The following is a 15,381-nucleotide window of genomic DNA, read 5'->3' as shown; positions in this document are numbered from 1 at the left end:
GCGGTGCTAAGGAACGGTAAACCGCCAGCCACTCATCCCAGTTCCCAAGAAGGGCAGTGCTAAGGAACGGTAAACCGCCAGCCACTCATCCCAGTTCCCAAGAAGGGCAGTGCTAAGGAACGGTAAACCGCCAGACACTCATCCCAGTTCCCAAGAAGGGCAGTGCTAAAGAATGGTAAACCACCAGACAGGTGCACACATCTCCCGTGCTAGTACGGTCATGCTCAGAATCCTGCATGCTGGGCTGCAGCATTACATGAACTGAGAACTTCTAGATCTTCAAGCTGGATTTAGGAAAGACAGAGAAACCAGAGGTCAAATTGCCAGCATTCACTGGATCATAAAAGCATGGGAATTCCAGAAAAACTTTTACCTCTGTTTCATTGACTACACTAAAGCCTTTGACTGTGTGGATCATAACAAACTGTGGAAAACTCTTAAAGAGATGGAAATACTGAACCATCTTACCTGTCTCCTGAAAAACCTGTATGCAACAGTTAGAGCCTTGTATGAAGAACTGACTGGTTGAGAAAGAAGTGTGACAACGCTGTTTATTGTCACCCTGTTTATTTAACTTACACGCAGAGCATATCATGCGAAATGCCAGGCTGGATGAGTTAACAAGCTGGAATCAAGATATTAATAACTTCAGATATGTTGGATGATACCATTCTAATGGCTGAAAGTGAAGAGGAACTAAAGAACCTCTTGATGTGAGTGAAGGAGGGGAGTGAAAAAGCTGGCTTAAAACTCAGTATTAAAAAAACTAAGATCATGTCATCTGGTCTCATCACTTCATAGCAAATAGATGGGGAAACAATGAAAACAGAGAGTTTATTTTCTTGGGCTCCAAAATCACTGCACACGGTGACTGTAGCCACAAAATTAAAGGATGCTTGCTCCTTGGAAGAAAAGCTATGACCAACCTAGACAGGATATTAAAAAGCAGAAACATCACTTTGCCAACAAGTTCTGTGTAGTCAAAGCTGTGATTTTTTCAGTAGTCATGTACAGATGTGGGAGTTGGGCCGTAAAGAAGGCTGAGTGGATGAATTGATGCCTTCGAATTGTGTTGGAGAAGACTCTTCAGAGTCCCTTGGACAACAAGATCAAACCAGTCAATCCTAAAGGAAATCAACCCTGAATATTTGTTGGAAGAAGGACTGATGCTGAAGCTCCAGTACTTGGGCCACCTGATGCGAACAGCACACTCATTGGAAAAGACCCTGACATTGGGAAAGATTGAAGGCAGAAGGAGAAGAGCGACAGAGGATGAGATGGTTGGATGCCATCGCTGACTCAATGGACATGAACTTGGGCAAACTCCAGGAGCTGGTGAGGGACGGGGAAGCCTGGCGTGCTGCAGTCCACGGGGTTGTAAAGAGTTGGATGTGACTTGGCGACTGAGCAACAGCACAGCTGCAGAGCAGAAGTGGAGACACCTACCTGAGGACAGACTTACGGACATGGCTGGAGCGGGAGGAAGGAGGGGGATGTATGGAGAGTGTACATGGAAGCTTACATTACCATGTGTGTAGCCAGTGGGAATTTGCTTTGTGATTCAGGGAGCTCATTCTGGGGCTCGGTAAACCTGGGGGGGAGGGGAGAGAGGTGGGAGGGATGTTCAAGTGGGAGGGGACATGGTAAACCTATGACTGATCATGTTGATCTTTGGTAGAAACCAACAGAATACTGTAAAGCAGTTATTCTTCAATAAAAAATAATTTTTTTAAGAAAAGGTACATCCTAAAAATTCTTTTTTAATGTTTACATTATTGAATGCAAAGTATTTTGCTTTCTGATAGAGTCACTGTCTATATACACAGCTTAGAGTATTTAGAATGAATTTTTAACTTAGACTGTTTTCTCATATATCATGTACTTCTCTTGTACTTTTGACAAAAGTTGTATGACATATAAAAATCAAACTTTATGACAGTTACGTGGAGTATAGTTCTTTATACATCTTAGATACACAACCTTTTGCAACAAAGTTACCATTTTGTTTGATGTCATCCTTACATGCTCTTTTTTAAAAATCTAACTCATACAGTGTTCTAACTCATCATATAATCTGATAGTATGCAACCCCAAATCATGATTTTAATAGAATGCTTATCAATGACTTAAAGACAATTGTGGATAATTTACTTGTAAGGCTGCTTGTTCCATAGGCCCTACTCCTGTTTAGAGTATTACAGAATTGACTTTGGTTACAAAATAATTACTACTATCTCTACTTTCTTGCACATTTTGGAAGTTATACTAGTCTAGAGGTCTGGGAAATGTCCTTCAATGTCATAATCTGAGTTCTAAGGGACTTCCCTTCACAGCTCTTACCTATTTTTACTAGAATTCATTCTTCTGAGAGTTGGTTGGGTTCTCAGTTCTGAAGGCAGGTAGACCTAAGTTTGAATCCTGGCTGTTAACCACTAACAGAAATGAGAGCTTGGTCAAAGTACTTAACCTCTTTAAGCCTTTTTTATTCATTGTAAAATATAAATGATAATACTTTCTTCTGTTGCAAAGATCATGTGAGATATGCATGCAACATGCTGAACACCATGCAGCGTCATTCTGTTATTTATAATACCTGTGTTTTCTTTGGCAGTATCTTGGATTTGGAACACCATCTAATCTGGGAAAAGGTAGAAGGGCTGCAGCTGCTGCCGACCTTGCCAATCGAAGTGGAGAATCAAATACTCACCAAGACATTGAAGAAAAAGATCGCTTATTACGTCATGTGGAAGCCAGAGATCTCATTGAGTTTGGCATGATTCCTGAGTTTGTGGGACGGTTGCCCGTGGTAGTTCCTCTGCATAGCCTAGATGAGAAAACACTTGTACAAATACTAACTGAGCCACGTAACGCTGTCATCCCTCAGTACCAAGCCTTATTCAGCATGGATAAGGTTAGATCTTTATTTTTTATACTTATATGTTTTTTTTGCTATATGTTAGTGTAAACTCTGCATATGTTAGCCTAACAAGTTAAAAATCAGTACTTCTCATCTGGAATACCAGCCTGTGTGTGAGCACTCAGTTGCTTAGTCGTATCTGACTCTTGGCCACACTGTGGACTGTAGCCTGCCAGGCTCCTTTGTCCATGGAATTTTCCAGGCAAGAATGCTGAAGTGGGTTGCCCTTTCCTTCTTCAGGGAATCTTCCCAGCCTAAAGATTGAGCCTGTGTCTCCTGCATTGGCAGGCAGATTCTGTTGAGAGAAACAGGCCAGCCTATTACTCACTAAATATGGATCTAGGAATCAGGGAAAGCCCGTTGTGTTGTGTTAGACACTTATGAGTTGGCTTAATTTTTTTTTTAAAGTCAGCACTGTAGCTTGAAGCCTAAGGATAGATATTGAGAGAAGTTATGCTAGCAGCCTACCACTAACCCATCAAGGTAGGCACACAGAATTGTCTTTTCAGCCTTGATATTCTAAATCCTTTCATTATGACATGCTAGGTATATTTTTTCCTAAGGTTAGCTCTCACATCTACTTCTCTGCAGTCAGACACTTGGAACCATATATCCAATCAGATAGCAAGTGTTTGGGTTTTATGAACTTAGTGTCACAAAACATTAGTCTCCTTATCTCCACTGCTGCTCTTTCTACCTCAAGTCAGTCTCCTTTATCATTCTTCACCTTGACCCATGTATTTACTTCTTAATTGGGTTTCCCTACCTAAAGTTTGTCTCTGACCACCACCACCAAAATACCATCTCCCACTTTACTTCCAGCATGGATCTTTTTAAAATTATTGAACATAGTGTTCAACAAATAGATATTAAGTGCTTAATAAATATTTATTGAATGAATAAACCCAAAGCTAAATTATTTTACTCCCCTCCTTAAAAATGCTTCAGTGGTTCCCTAGCCTTATGTAGATGTCCCCACTTTTATTGTTCTCTTAGCGCCATGTGCAAACACTATGCTGTAAATGCTATTTTGCTAATTTGTTACCATCTGATACACTGAAGTTTCTTGAGGGTAAAGGTGGTATCTGATTCATCATTCAGTTTCTAATATTTAGACACACCTGGGTTCAATAAATGTTGAATAAAATCCTAGAAAATCCATGTTAATCTAGAAAACCTCTTCAGGAACTAAGGACAAACTTTGATTCATGCTGTTAACTGTCTCATAAGCTAATTCATAGAAACAAGTGCTTTTTGAAAGCAAGATTCTAAAGCATCATGAGAGATAATTACGTTGTTTAAATTTTACATTTTCTGGTGGTAGAAATTAATAACTAAAAGTTTTTTAGTACCAAGATCTTATTTTTTATGGGGAGGTACATTAAATTCTCATTAATTTTTTATATTTGTGGTAATTCAGAGAGACTTGTCTTAAAATTGTACCTTTGTTCCATGGCATGAGAGGGTTAGTAACACTTTTTAAAATGAGTATTTTTTCAGAAGCTTAATTTACAATCTAAAAATACTTTAGTCTGAAAGGAGATAGGATCAGTCAAGACACAAGATTCTGTGTTTAAAAAGTATTAGTGAATCAGTGTACTTAACTCTCTGGAACATTTCTTTACCTGTAAAGTCAGGACATTCATCTCTTATTATAAAAAGACCAATAATGGTGATAGGTAGTAATAGTTAATAGATCAAATACTGCATGATTTTATTAGGAAAATATCATCATCAAATATTATGTGAGTTCTTTCTTTTGAATGTATTTGTAGTGTGAACTGAATGTTACTGAAGATGCTTTAAAAGCTATAGCCAGATTGGCACTAGAACGAAAAACAGGTGCACGAGGCCTCCGGTCCATTATGGTAAGTTGGCCTAAATTTACAAAAACTAGATTATTTCTTGGTCTGAATTTTGAGAATATTAAACCTCCATGTTTTTCCTTTGGAAATATATCCAGAAATTTGGTCTAACATTTTTTGTGATTTTTTTTTTTCCTTGTATATATTTTTTTTTTATTTTTTTTTTTATTTTTTTTTTCCTTGTATATTTTGACCACACTGTGCAGCATGTGAAACTTTGTTTCCCAATCAGGGTTTGAACCCTTCCAGTGAAAGCACTGGGTTGCCAGGGAAGTCCCATTTCTTCTTTCTAAAATGGGACTTCAAGGTATTTGCAGCAAAGGATGTACACTGAATGTGATTAACGAAATAGAGGAAATCAGGATCACGGGAAGGAGGTTTTTAGAAAACCCTACACAGGCGTTTTGACTAAGCTCCAGAGTGGGCCCCTCAAGAACCATTGAAATTCTCATTGTTGTTTTATGTTTGAAATTAAGTTGTAGGTATTATAACATTTTATTTCTAAATTCTTCAGTATAGTATGAGCTCACTATTTTAATTTTGTTACAAGTCCTGGAGACCTAGCCTACTTTTCAGCCACCCTCTTTCTTAAAGGTCTTTCCCGTCCCTGGTGTGGCTGTACAGTGGGCTACTGTTTCCCTACATGCCGCAAATGCAAGCACATGGTCTGTTCTCTGAAGATTTCACTGCTGAGTATTACTTCTCTCATCTAAGTAGGACTTTTTTAACAGAACTACACATCTGTCACAATTTGAGGTAATACTTTTAATGAAGGCGTCAACTTCAGGTGCTGTGACAGATTTATAAACATGTAAACTAGAAGAAAAGGTAATATAGTTGACATTTTTAGAAAATTTGGTGTATTCAACCAGTATTTTCCTTAAGATGGCACATAATCCAGCTGCTACGCATAGGTAAAATTAGTTTTCTTTAGTAAATTACTTTAGATCTACTGTAGCAGTTGAGACAAATGCATATTTGAAGTCATAGCTTGGTATAGATGATTTAAGATTAAGTCATTTTCGAATTAAGGACTACCAGTTGACCTCCTTTGGTGATAAAGTATGTCAGAAATGCTTCTTGAGTAGCATCTGATCACATGCAAAATGAAAGTACAATCTTTGTAGGTGCACGGTGACCTAAGTACGCAGAACTTCAGACAAGAAGCTTTCCCTTATAGAATGACTTCAGTCCGAATTTAGTTAGAAGCGGTTTTAATATGAAGAATATGAAAGCTTTTACATTGACTTTTCAAAATTCAGTTCCATAATATTTGTTGAGTTGGTGAATTTGATTGATAACCTCTAGAATACAAGTATTTTGTATGTAACCTCAGTTTTCCATGTAATTCATTACTTTTTTACTCTTTAGGAAAAGCTGTTACTAGAACCAATGTTCGAAGTCCCTAATTCTGATATTGTATGTGTGGAGGTTGACAAAGAAGTAGTAGAAGGAAAGAAGGAACCAGGATACATCCGGTAAAGTGTATTGTTAAACTAGACAGGTCTAAAACTTAATATCATTCTTTATTGCTGTGGTTTATTGGTCTGTCATACAGTTGTGTGAAAATCTTTATATTCATAAAGGAATCAGTTATCTCAAATATTCTGTAGAAAAATTTTCTAATTTTGGTTTATAAAATGATACTTTGCGTCTTCTTGGAAATTGATCTTCAAAACTAGCCTCCACTTTTTTCTCCTAAAAGAAGTATCAAAAAAGACATAAAGTAATCTAAATGAAAAGATTTAAATGAACTTTGCTTCTAATTCTGTAATTATTTATTACTTGTTTCATGTCTTTCATAAGACCAAAACTTTGTTGACATAATTTTCCTCTTAGTTGTGTCTTATCAGTTGACAAATTTGACATATATTTCACTACTTTTGTTTAATTATTCTAGGGGTCAGTAAACTGTACAATACAGGGCTGTTTAACACTTCAGGGCCGTACAGTTTGTATTGTAGCTACTCTGCCCTTACAGCATGATAGTTCCAGTCCATAGATGAATGATCCATGTCTGTGTTCAAATAAATATTTACAAATATTTACAAATGACAGACTTTATTTGGCCTTCAGGCTGTAGTTTACTGACCCCAGTCTATTCAATAAGTATTTATTAAACAGTGCTTGATATGAGCGTTACCTCCACAAAAAATAGGCTTCTGTCACAAGGTATGTTACATTTTATGCTTATCTTCTAAGGTAACTTATGAGGCAGTTGATTGGTTTTGAACAACCTTTACCTCAAAGAGGTATAGTCTCTCATTTTATTGTTTACTGTTAGTATACAAAAGAACCGTGATCTAATCATAATTTTGGCTAATTTGAGTCATATTGGTTTGATCAGAAGCTTTCAACTTCTTTCCATTGACATATACTAAATGTCAAGTTATTTTAGTTAATAGATTCTACTACTTTTGCTGGAGAAAAGACCTTCACTGTTGAAGCCTGGTTGTTGATTTGTTTCAGTTAAAAAAAATTGTTTGGGAAATTACTTATAGTTTTTGGTTGTATGCTCGAAATGTTTCTCATATTTTACCACTAAGCAGTCTTAATATTAGAAGTGCTCTTATATTTTCTTTCTTTGTGCAGCTTTTCTAGCTAGGTGGATTAATATTTATTTTTTGAGAAGTTGTATTTACCCCTAATTCTTACTAAAAACAGAAAAACACTGATAACTTTTCATTATAGGGCTCCAACCAAAGAATCCTCTGAAGAGGAGTATGACTCTGGAGTTGAAGAAGAAGGATGGCCTCGTCAAGCAGATGCTGCAAACAGCTAAACTGTCAGACTTCTGTTGTGTATATAAAGTTGTCCTTCTTTTGTTTAGGATCATAACTGTCTCTGCAGTCTGACATTGAAAGCATTGGATCTATCTTGGATATCATATACATGGTCAGAAGTTTTTAGGATAAAAATCAGATCATGTATATTATGTAACATCACATTGATTTATACAGACTGACATTACCTGGACTTTAATGACACAATGTTCCGAGAGAATATGTACATTATTTTGTTTCGGTTTTTAAAAAATATACTTAAAAAAAAATCTTAGGAGTTCTTTTAAGCAATGCAGATGTTGCAATAACTGTGGATTTTACAATAATGTTACTCTACAAATGGGAAAATAAATTCTTTAAAATTGAAGTTGGGATTCCATTCTTTAGCTTAACTTTGTCTACTCATGTTTGTTTACTGAAAAATGTTAGAATTTTATTCATCTTAAAAATTGGAACAGGAGTTTCCAAGTTGTTAAAGATGTCATGGAAAAAGTGCCCTGAAGAGCCACGCTTTGATGATTTGTTTAGCTGTGTTCTTAGTCTTGTCCACTGACGCTTGACAGTGACTTCCCGTTGGTACTATAAGGAAAGACCATTCTCCTGCTAACTTGGCTGATTTACTTGCTGTCTTTGATCCATTTTAGTACCATGAGTGAGCAGATGAAATTAAAAGTCTGCCTTAAATCTTTAGAAAAAGACTACATCTAATTCTAAAAGTAGCATGCAGCATCAGTCATAACAGCCATGTGCTGAACTAAATAAAATATCCTAATATGGTACACTTATCTAAAATACTAGTTTTTTGTCTTCTGGTGCTGAATATTTGTCTAATTCTTTGGCTTCATGAAACATTAAAGAAAATCTATGCTTTACTATCAGCAGAAGTGAATGTGTTCATACTAAAATATAAGTTATTAACTTTCATTATATAAAAACAGTGGGGGAAGTTTGGGGGGCTTAATGAAAATTATTTCATTTGATGCCATAAATATTAAAATACTTGGATACCTTTAAAATTTTTTTCTTTCCCGCTGTATTGATACAAGTTTCTATACTGTTCCTTCAGTTCAGCCTTACTGGAAATTGTTTAAATCAGAGTACCTTAAACATTTGTTTTCAATTTTTGGTTTATAAACTCTTGAGTTTTCCTTTTAACTGCACCCTACCCCTTTTCTTAGGGAAAGAACCTTAAACTACTAGCAAGTTCTAAATCTTGTTGATGGAGTTGGGTTTTCTATTATATAATAAGAGATATCTATTTATGGCTGGGGTAGGACCAGAAATGCACTTCTGCAAAGTGTTTAAGCCTGGTTGCAATAGTATGGAACAGAAACTGGTATCCTTGGTCTCTCTAGTAATGGTTAACGTTCTTCTCAGGAAGGGTTTCATATCATAACTGTTCATTATCTTTTTCTTACAGGCTCATCGTTTTCCTCTTTGTAGAGTGGAAATTGGAGTAGCTACTAAATGTATTAAAGGTAGTCCTCCAGAAATGACTGGGAGACGTTTCAGTCATAGCAGCTTACATTTGGTTTTGAAAGTTGTTAACAAAGCATAATTGATGTTTTTAAATTAAACACAACTACGATTTGTATCTTGAAACTTGTTTTGGCATTTGAATAAAACAAAAGGTTATTAAATGAAAGCCCTTGTTGTGATGTGTCCATACTGCAGTGCCATTTTAAAAAGGACACAGTTATCACAAGCTGGTTTATTCTAGAGACTGGTTCACCCTTGACACTTTCACATTCCTCTAATTCTCCTAGTTGTGGATTCTACCAACAAAAAGTCTGTTTATGTTAAACATTAATTAATGTTTACCATTAAATGTGATCCTGCATGGGCCCCACACTAGGAGTACAGGCCAAGCTTTCAGAGAAGCTTAGTCTATTAGGGAAAGCAAATGCAAACATCAGTGTATTATAATAATGAAAGTGAGGTAGGTACCAGCTGTGAATATACTGTACGGTAATCTCAGAGGAGTAACATGACTTCATGTTAAGTAACTTCATGTTACTTCATGACTTCATGACTAGCTACCTAGTTTCACATTTCAGAGATTTTAATTTTGATATTCCTTTCTGGAAAATCTGGAAAAACAGGAATTTTCCAGAGAGGAATCATGAAAATTAAAATCTCAGAAATGTGAACCAATCAGGGAGCTTTAGGAGTTGAGAAGTAGGCAACATGTGTCACTGCATGTCACTCCTCTGACATGACTGTTTAACACATTCTCTCCCCTCTCCATCTCACTTGGCCTTTCATTGAGGAACCATCACAAGATGGAACTCTTCCCACCATCAAATCTATAAATCTATCTGCTTTTACACCTAACCTTTCTCTCCAGTTATAGCTGAAGAATCCCTTTTATCAAAACTCAGTTGCTCCATGTTATTATGAAGGGAGCCCATCACTTGCTCCAATTGTTTTTTAAAAATACAGAATATGCCAGGTCAAGTTGTAATTTTACGCGGAAGGTAGTGGAGAGCTATTAAAAGGATTTTAAACATGAGAATTGAACATCACTAGATAACGTGTTTTAGATTGTTGGGAAGGTTCTGTGGTAAATTGGAGGAGACAGAGCTAGAGATCTACTTGCAAACATTTCTCCAGCACTTGCCCTTTATCTCCTACCTCACTGCGCTCCTCCCATCTGATAATTCTTTTTTTAGAAATTGGAGTACAGTTGATTTACAGTGTAGTTTCAGGTGTACAGCAAGGTGAATCAAGTTATACGGTAAGTCCTCAACATGTGAACCTTCAAGCTGCAAACTCAACAATGTAAACGTGCGTTCACATGTCCAGTTACATAACTTAGTTCATGTGTCTGGCATACACTGCCATGTGTGTGCATCTTGTACAAGTGGTGCTTTTGTGTATGTATAGCACTGTATAGAGTACAGTAGTATATTATTTCAAGCCCAGGATGTGTGGAAGCAGGCGGTAAAAGTAGCTGGTTCTTCTGTGAAGCGCCAAATGATAATGATGGAAAGAAAGAAAAGTGAAAATCAGAGGGAGGCGAAAAGATGGTAGACGTCACTCATTGTTACGACATAAACTGTTCAACCACTGGCACAATTCTCAAGAACAAGGGTGAGATCATGAAACATGAAGTCTGTGCCGATAATGTTTGCAATAATATCAAAGAAATGTGGGAAAGTGATAGAGGAGATGGAGAAACAGGATCAGCATCAGCGTCAAGTCCTGCTCAGCTTAATGCTGATTCAAGAGAAAGCTAAAAGCCCTTATGAAGACTTGAAGAAGAAACATAATTGGTTCAAGACTGGAGCCAACCTTCACAATGTAAAAGCGAGTGGTGAGGCAGCAGCTGCAGATATGGTAGCTGCCTGGAAACTTCCTGAAACACTGGGGAATTATTGCTGAAGGTGCACATTTAAGCAAGCAGATATTTAATGTGGACGAGACAGGACTGTACTGGAAGAGGGTGGCAGGCCAAAGTTGATATCAGGAAGGAGGGAAAGCTGCTGCCCAGCAATAAAGTAGAAAAGGATAGGCTGAGTCGGGTGACTGCTTCTGGGCATATGAAGCTGAAGCCTGTCTTAATTCATTATTCAGAGAACGCAAGAACCCTTAAAACCTGTTACGTGGAAGAGTAATGCCAAAGTCTAGGTTACACAGGCCGTTTTCCAGGTGGCCTTTAACACCATTTAATCCCAAAGGTAGAGAAATGTTGCTTGGAGAAGGATGTCCCACTCTTTTTTCTTTTGCTACGCAACATTGCTCCAGGCCACCTCCCATTTGTGGGCGATTTTCACCCCTATGTCAAAGTAGTGCATCTGCCACCCAACACTACTTTGCTCATCCAGTCTATGGGCCAGAGGGTTACAGCAACTTTGAAGAAATGTTTATGTCACACTTTTCATCAGGCAGTGAATCAGGAACAACTTTGGGACAGTTTTGGAAGGACTGTCACATCTACAAGACATAAAAAACTGACTTTGCTTGGTGTGAGTTTACAGCTATCAGCATGAATGGTTTGGAAGTACCTTTGCTGGCTGTGTGTGCATGATTTCCCTGGGTTTGAGAAGGTGGATGAGGAGTCCAAATAGATCTTCAGCAAATTAGTGGTCCCTCAGCAGGAAATTGGATCTAGATCTGCAAGGGGGCAACTTCACTGAACTCCTTGTTGTGAAACACACGCTTGCTAATGAAGACCCATTAGTAATGGATTGGGGTCCAGAGAAAAGGAAGTAACTGAAGAACCCAAGAGATTGATGACACGGGAAATGGCAAGGGGATTTTCTTTATTTGAGGAGGTACTGTTTTTGAGGCACGGAACCTGAACGTAGAATGGTACACAGGAGCCGTTCAGAAATCAATCCATGCTACCATGGCATCTATGGCAAGAGAAAAAGAGCTACTACCCAGACATCATTGGGTTGTTTTTTCCAGAGGGTGGATAGAATTGAGTCCAGCAAGGAACCAGGACCTGTGCCATCAGCGTCAGGCGTGCGTGCAATTGCAGCTCGTCCTCTGGCTCCAGTTGCTGACCATCCTTCAGCTCTTTCATCTCCCACTTCTCCCTCTACCAGTCAGTAACTCTTCTTGCCTGTTCACTTGATGCCAGCCCCAGTGTGCCAGCTGCTGTATTTTCAAAGTACTGCACTGTAACATTAAAAATGTTTTTTTGTGTGGTTTTTTTTTAGTGTATTATTTGTGTGAAAAGTAACATAAACCTATTACGGTACTGTATTATATAGCTGATTTTGTTAGTTGGGTACTTAGGCTAACTTGTTGGACTTATGAATGCATTCTCAAAGTAGAACTCGTTCATTTGTAGGGGACATACTATACATATATCCACTCTGTCTTAGATCCTTTTCTTATATAGGCTATTATAGCTCATTGAATAGAGTTCCCTGTGCTATGCAGGAGGTTCTTATTATCTATCTTATATACAGTAGGGTGTATATGTCAATTGGATCAATTTTTTTAATAAACATGCCTCAAATGTATTAATAGAATTCAGCTTTTCCTTAAATTGTCTTTCCATAGTCAAAACAAAACAACAAAAAAGACCCAATGTTAAAATGACTTAATAAGCTTAGAAACTTGAAAAATTAGACACTTCAGATAGGCAATAAACTTCATATTATGAAAGCAGTATATTCCAAGTTTCAAAGATTTGACAAATTCTGTACAATGTCTTTCATCAGTAGATGGAAACTTTCAAACTCCACAGTCTTCTGTCAGGTAGGACTGGGTGTCATTCACTGGTCTGAGGTTGAATCCATTTCAAGGCATGTCGTGGTGGTACAGTAATGGTGGGATGATAAAACGTACAGTCAGGTCGTGTACACTGAGTGTTAAATCTACAGTGTTTCGGATGGTAGAAGGAACATTCCATTTTCTTAAAAGCTGGGAAGTAATGGCAGAGCTGACTACTGGAAGGTGGTACTGGTGTTCTGACGGGTTTTGGAGGCAGTCCTGGGGTTATTTGGCTCACGTGAGTGAAGGGACAGTCTGGTTTAGTACATTTTGCATCATATTTACAATTTGGATAAACAGACACTTCTCAGCAAATTTACAATTGGGAAAGGCGCTGCAAGGCAACATCGTCCCTGTTTTTGCAGGCAGGTCAGTACTTGCAATGCTCCAAGAGCTTTCCTGGTTTCTGTGCCAGACTCAGTTCACTCATCTCAGCGTTTGAAAGCTCTGGGTCCTCAAGCTGCCTGCTTAGCAAGTGTAACTGCTGTGGGTGGAGGAGACCCACAGGTCCCTCATATGCAGCTGCAGGGTGGTGTGCGGGTCTCATTGCTTAAAAGCACATGTCCTGCTCTTGATCTGACATGGATCCTGGGGGGAGGGGTGCTGGGGACACCATCCAGCGTCACTATAAATGGGACTCGCAGGTTTATCTGGTTGTACAAGATCTCGCGTCTGCATAACGCATCCTGAAGATGCCCGAAGGGTGTCTGCAGTCTTCATCCCCAACTCCTGGTTTGGTGCCGCTACTAGTTCCTCAGGTAGCTTAGGCTTCTGCAGAATAAATGACCTTGTGTCTGCATGGACCATGGGTTCCATGTCATGGTAATCTTGACTGATCTGCAGAGTCTCTGCCATTACAGGGTCAATTTGCAATCGGGATAACAACTGTCTCTGTTGAGTTCCTTGACTTTTGTCTGTATTATCTCCTTTTGCTTCCTCTTCTTTAATGGGAGAACTTATTCTGGGGACTCTGCCTTGTCCCTGGACCATTTCTGCTAGCAATTCTTCTTGAGTTCAAGTTCTGGGAGCAACTGGAAGTGTCTGTTTCTGTGAGACTGTAGAATAGTTAGTTGTTTTTGTTACAGATTCCTGAGCTTCAGATATAGCCTTCAAAATTAGATTCTTTTTAGCTTGTTTAGAAGGTGGAAGTGAAGGTCTCTGTTCAGGTTTTTCTGGCACTGACATACTGCTGGAATGCTTCCAGTATGGGACCCACAATCATCATCTTCCTCCTCCTTTTATCCATTGTGACTGAATTTTTTTTACTTCAACTGAACTTACCACAGGCAACTTTCTCTTCTGAAAGTTTTCTTCCTCAATACTCATCTTTTCTGAGTTGTTCCTGAGGAAGAGACTATAAGTCTCTTCTAAGTTAAGCATTTCTGGTTCACACAAACGCCCTGTTTCATACACCTGGCTACTCTGAATATCAAGTTGCTTGGCAGCATGAATACTGTTTCGCTGCTGTTGAAATTGCAACCTATTTAAATGAGCACCACTGTCTGCATTTCAACTTACAGGTGGTTGATAAATTTCAATAGAAGAGCAAGAAGAACCATATGTGTCACTGTAGTTTTTTTTTCTGGGATAAGGGTTTCTCCTGCATAAAATTGAGGTCTTCATCAATGAGATCATCTGGTTCTGTCTTAATATCAACCACATCTTCAGAGGGTGCTAGCTCACTCAAAGGTTTCACTGTTGACATTAGTAGGGTTGCAGCCCTGTCATCATAAATCTGTCTGACATTAGTGGCTCTCTGCTCCTGTGAACTTGTAGGAACTCTAGATTCTCTTTTTTCAGGTCTAGTGCTAGAAACTGCAAGAGGTGGCACTGCAGCTTTGTGCTTTCTCTCATCTCCTTGACTGAAACTGCTCTTGTTTGAAGGTACGTTACCATCAAAGAGGTTGGTATCAGACGACTTCAGACTAGAGGGGTCGGTTGTTACAGAACTAAGTTTATCTAATACACCATGAAGCCATATGGTGAATCAACTTGTGTTGTTCCCTTGAAACAGGGATAGGTCCTCCGTCATTTCGTTCTGACTTTTCTTGTTGGCCATCATCACCGTAATATAATCAGGAAGTTCTTCATCTTAAATATTCATAACATTTCTACGTAGGCAGGAAGGTTCATTTCAGAAGTACTATCAGACATTTGTTTCAAATATCAAAAAATATGAAAAAATCCAGTTCAAGAAAAGCACAAATATAATGTGAAAATCAAAACATAAGCTCCTAATTCTTGCAATTTCCCCTTCATGGCACTTGGGATCTCTGTGCTGATCTCCATGACTCCAGGGAGAGTGGTGGGTACTGCATGGTGTCCCACTTTCCAGGAGCCATATACCAGCTCCCAGCCCGCAGTCAGACTGTCACTGCTGCTCCCGACGTTGATGAATTCTCATCAGCATATAAAACACAACTCCCTCGAACCCCCACCTCCACAGTAAACTACAAGTTGATCCTGTTGTTTCCCATTCCCTTCCAGGTTTTGATTTTGAGTGAGATGAGAAGCTGTTGGAAGGTTTTGCAGAGAAATGACATTACAAGACTTTTTACGTTTTAAAAGACCACTCTGGCTGTGGTAT

The 15,381-nt window shown here is 38.5% G+C and overlaps 1 protein-coding gene and 1 pseudogene across 2 annotated transcripts in view; one reads left to right on the top strand and one right to left on the bottom strand.

Annotated features, from left to right (window-relative positions):
- The window catches only part of CLPX (caseinolytic mitochondrial matrix peptidase chaperone subunit X), a 36,774-nt gene extending 27,577 nt beyond the window's left edge, over nt 1-9,197 (top strand). For both annotated transcript variants that reach the window (XM_070468631.1, XM_070468630.1), the window contains 4 exons: nt 2,612-2,911; nt 4,693-4,785; nt 6,154-6,260; nt 7,474-9,197. In XM_070468631.1, coding sequence (XP_070324732.1) covers nt 2,612-2,911; nt 4,693-4,785; nt 6,154-6,260; nt 7,474-7,564 — 591 coding nt within the window. In that variant the 3' untranslated portion in view covers nt 7,565-9,197. The remainder of the gene's footprint in view (nt 1-2,611; nt 2,912-4,692; nt 4,786-6,153; nt 6,261-7,473) is intronic.
- A 3,458-nt stretch (nt 9,198-12,655) lies between these two features.
- LOC110137204 (zinc finger CCCH domain-containing protein 14-like) lies at nt 12,656-15,083 on the bottom strand (annotated as a pseudogene).
- Nucleotides 15,084-15,381: the final 298 nt, after the last annotated feature.

This window comes from Odocoileus virginianus, chromosome 6 (genome assembly GCF_023699985.2).
Source record: "Odocoileus virginianus isolate 20LAN1187 ecotype Illinois chromosome 6, Ovbor_1.2, whole genome shotgun sequence".
NCBI lineage: Eukaryota > Metazoa > Chordata > Mammalia > Artiodactyla > Cervidae > Odocoileus > Odocoileus virginianus.
This window is presented reverse-complemented; position numbering and strand designations above follow the sequence as displayed.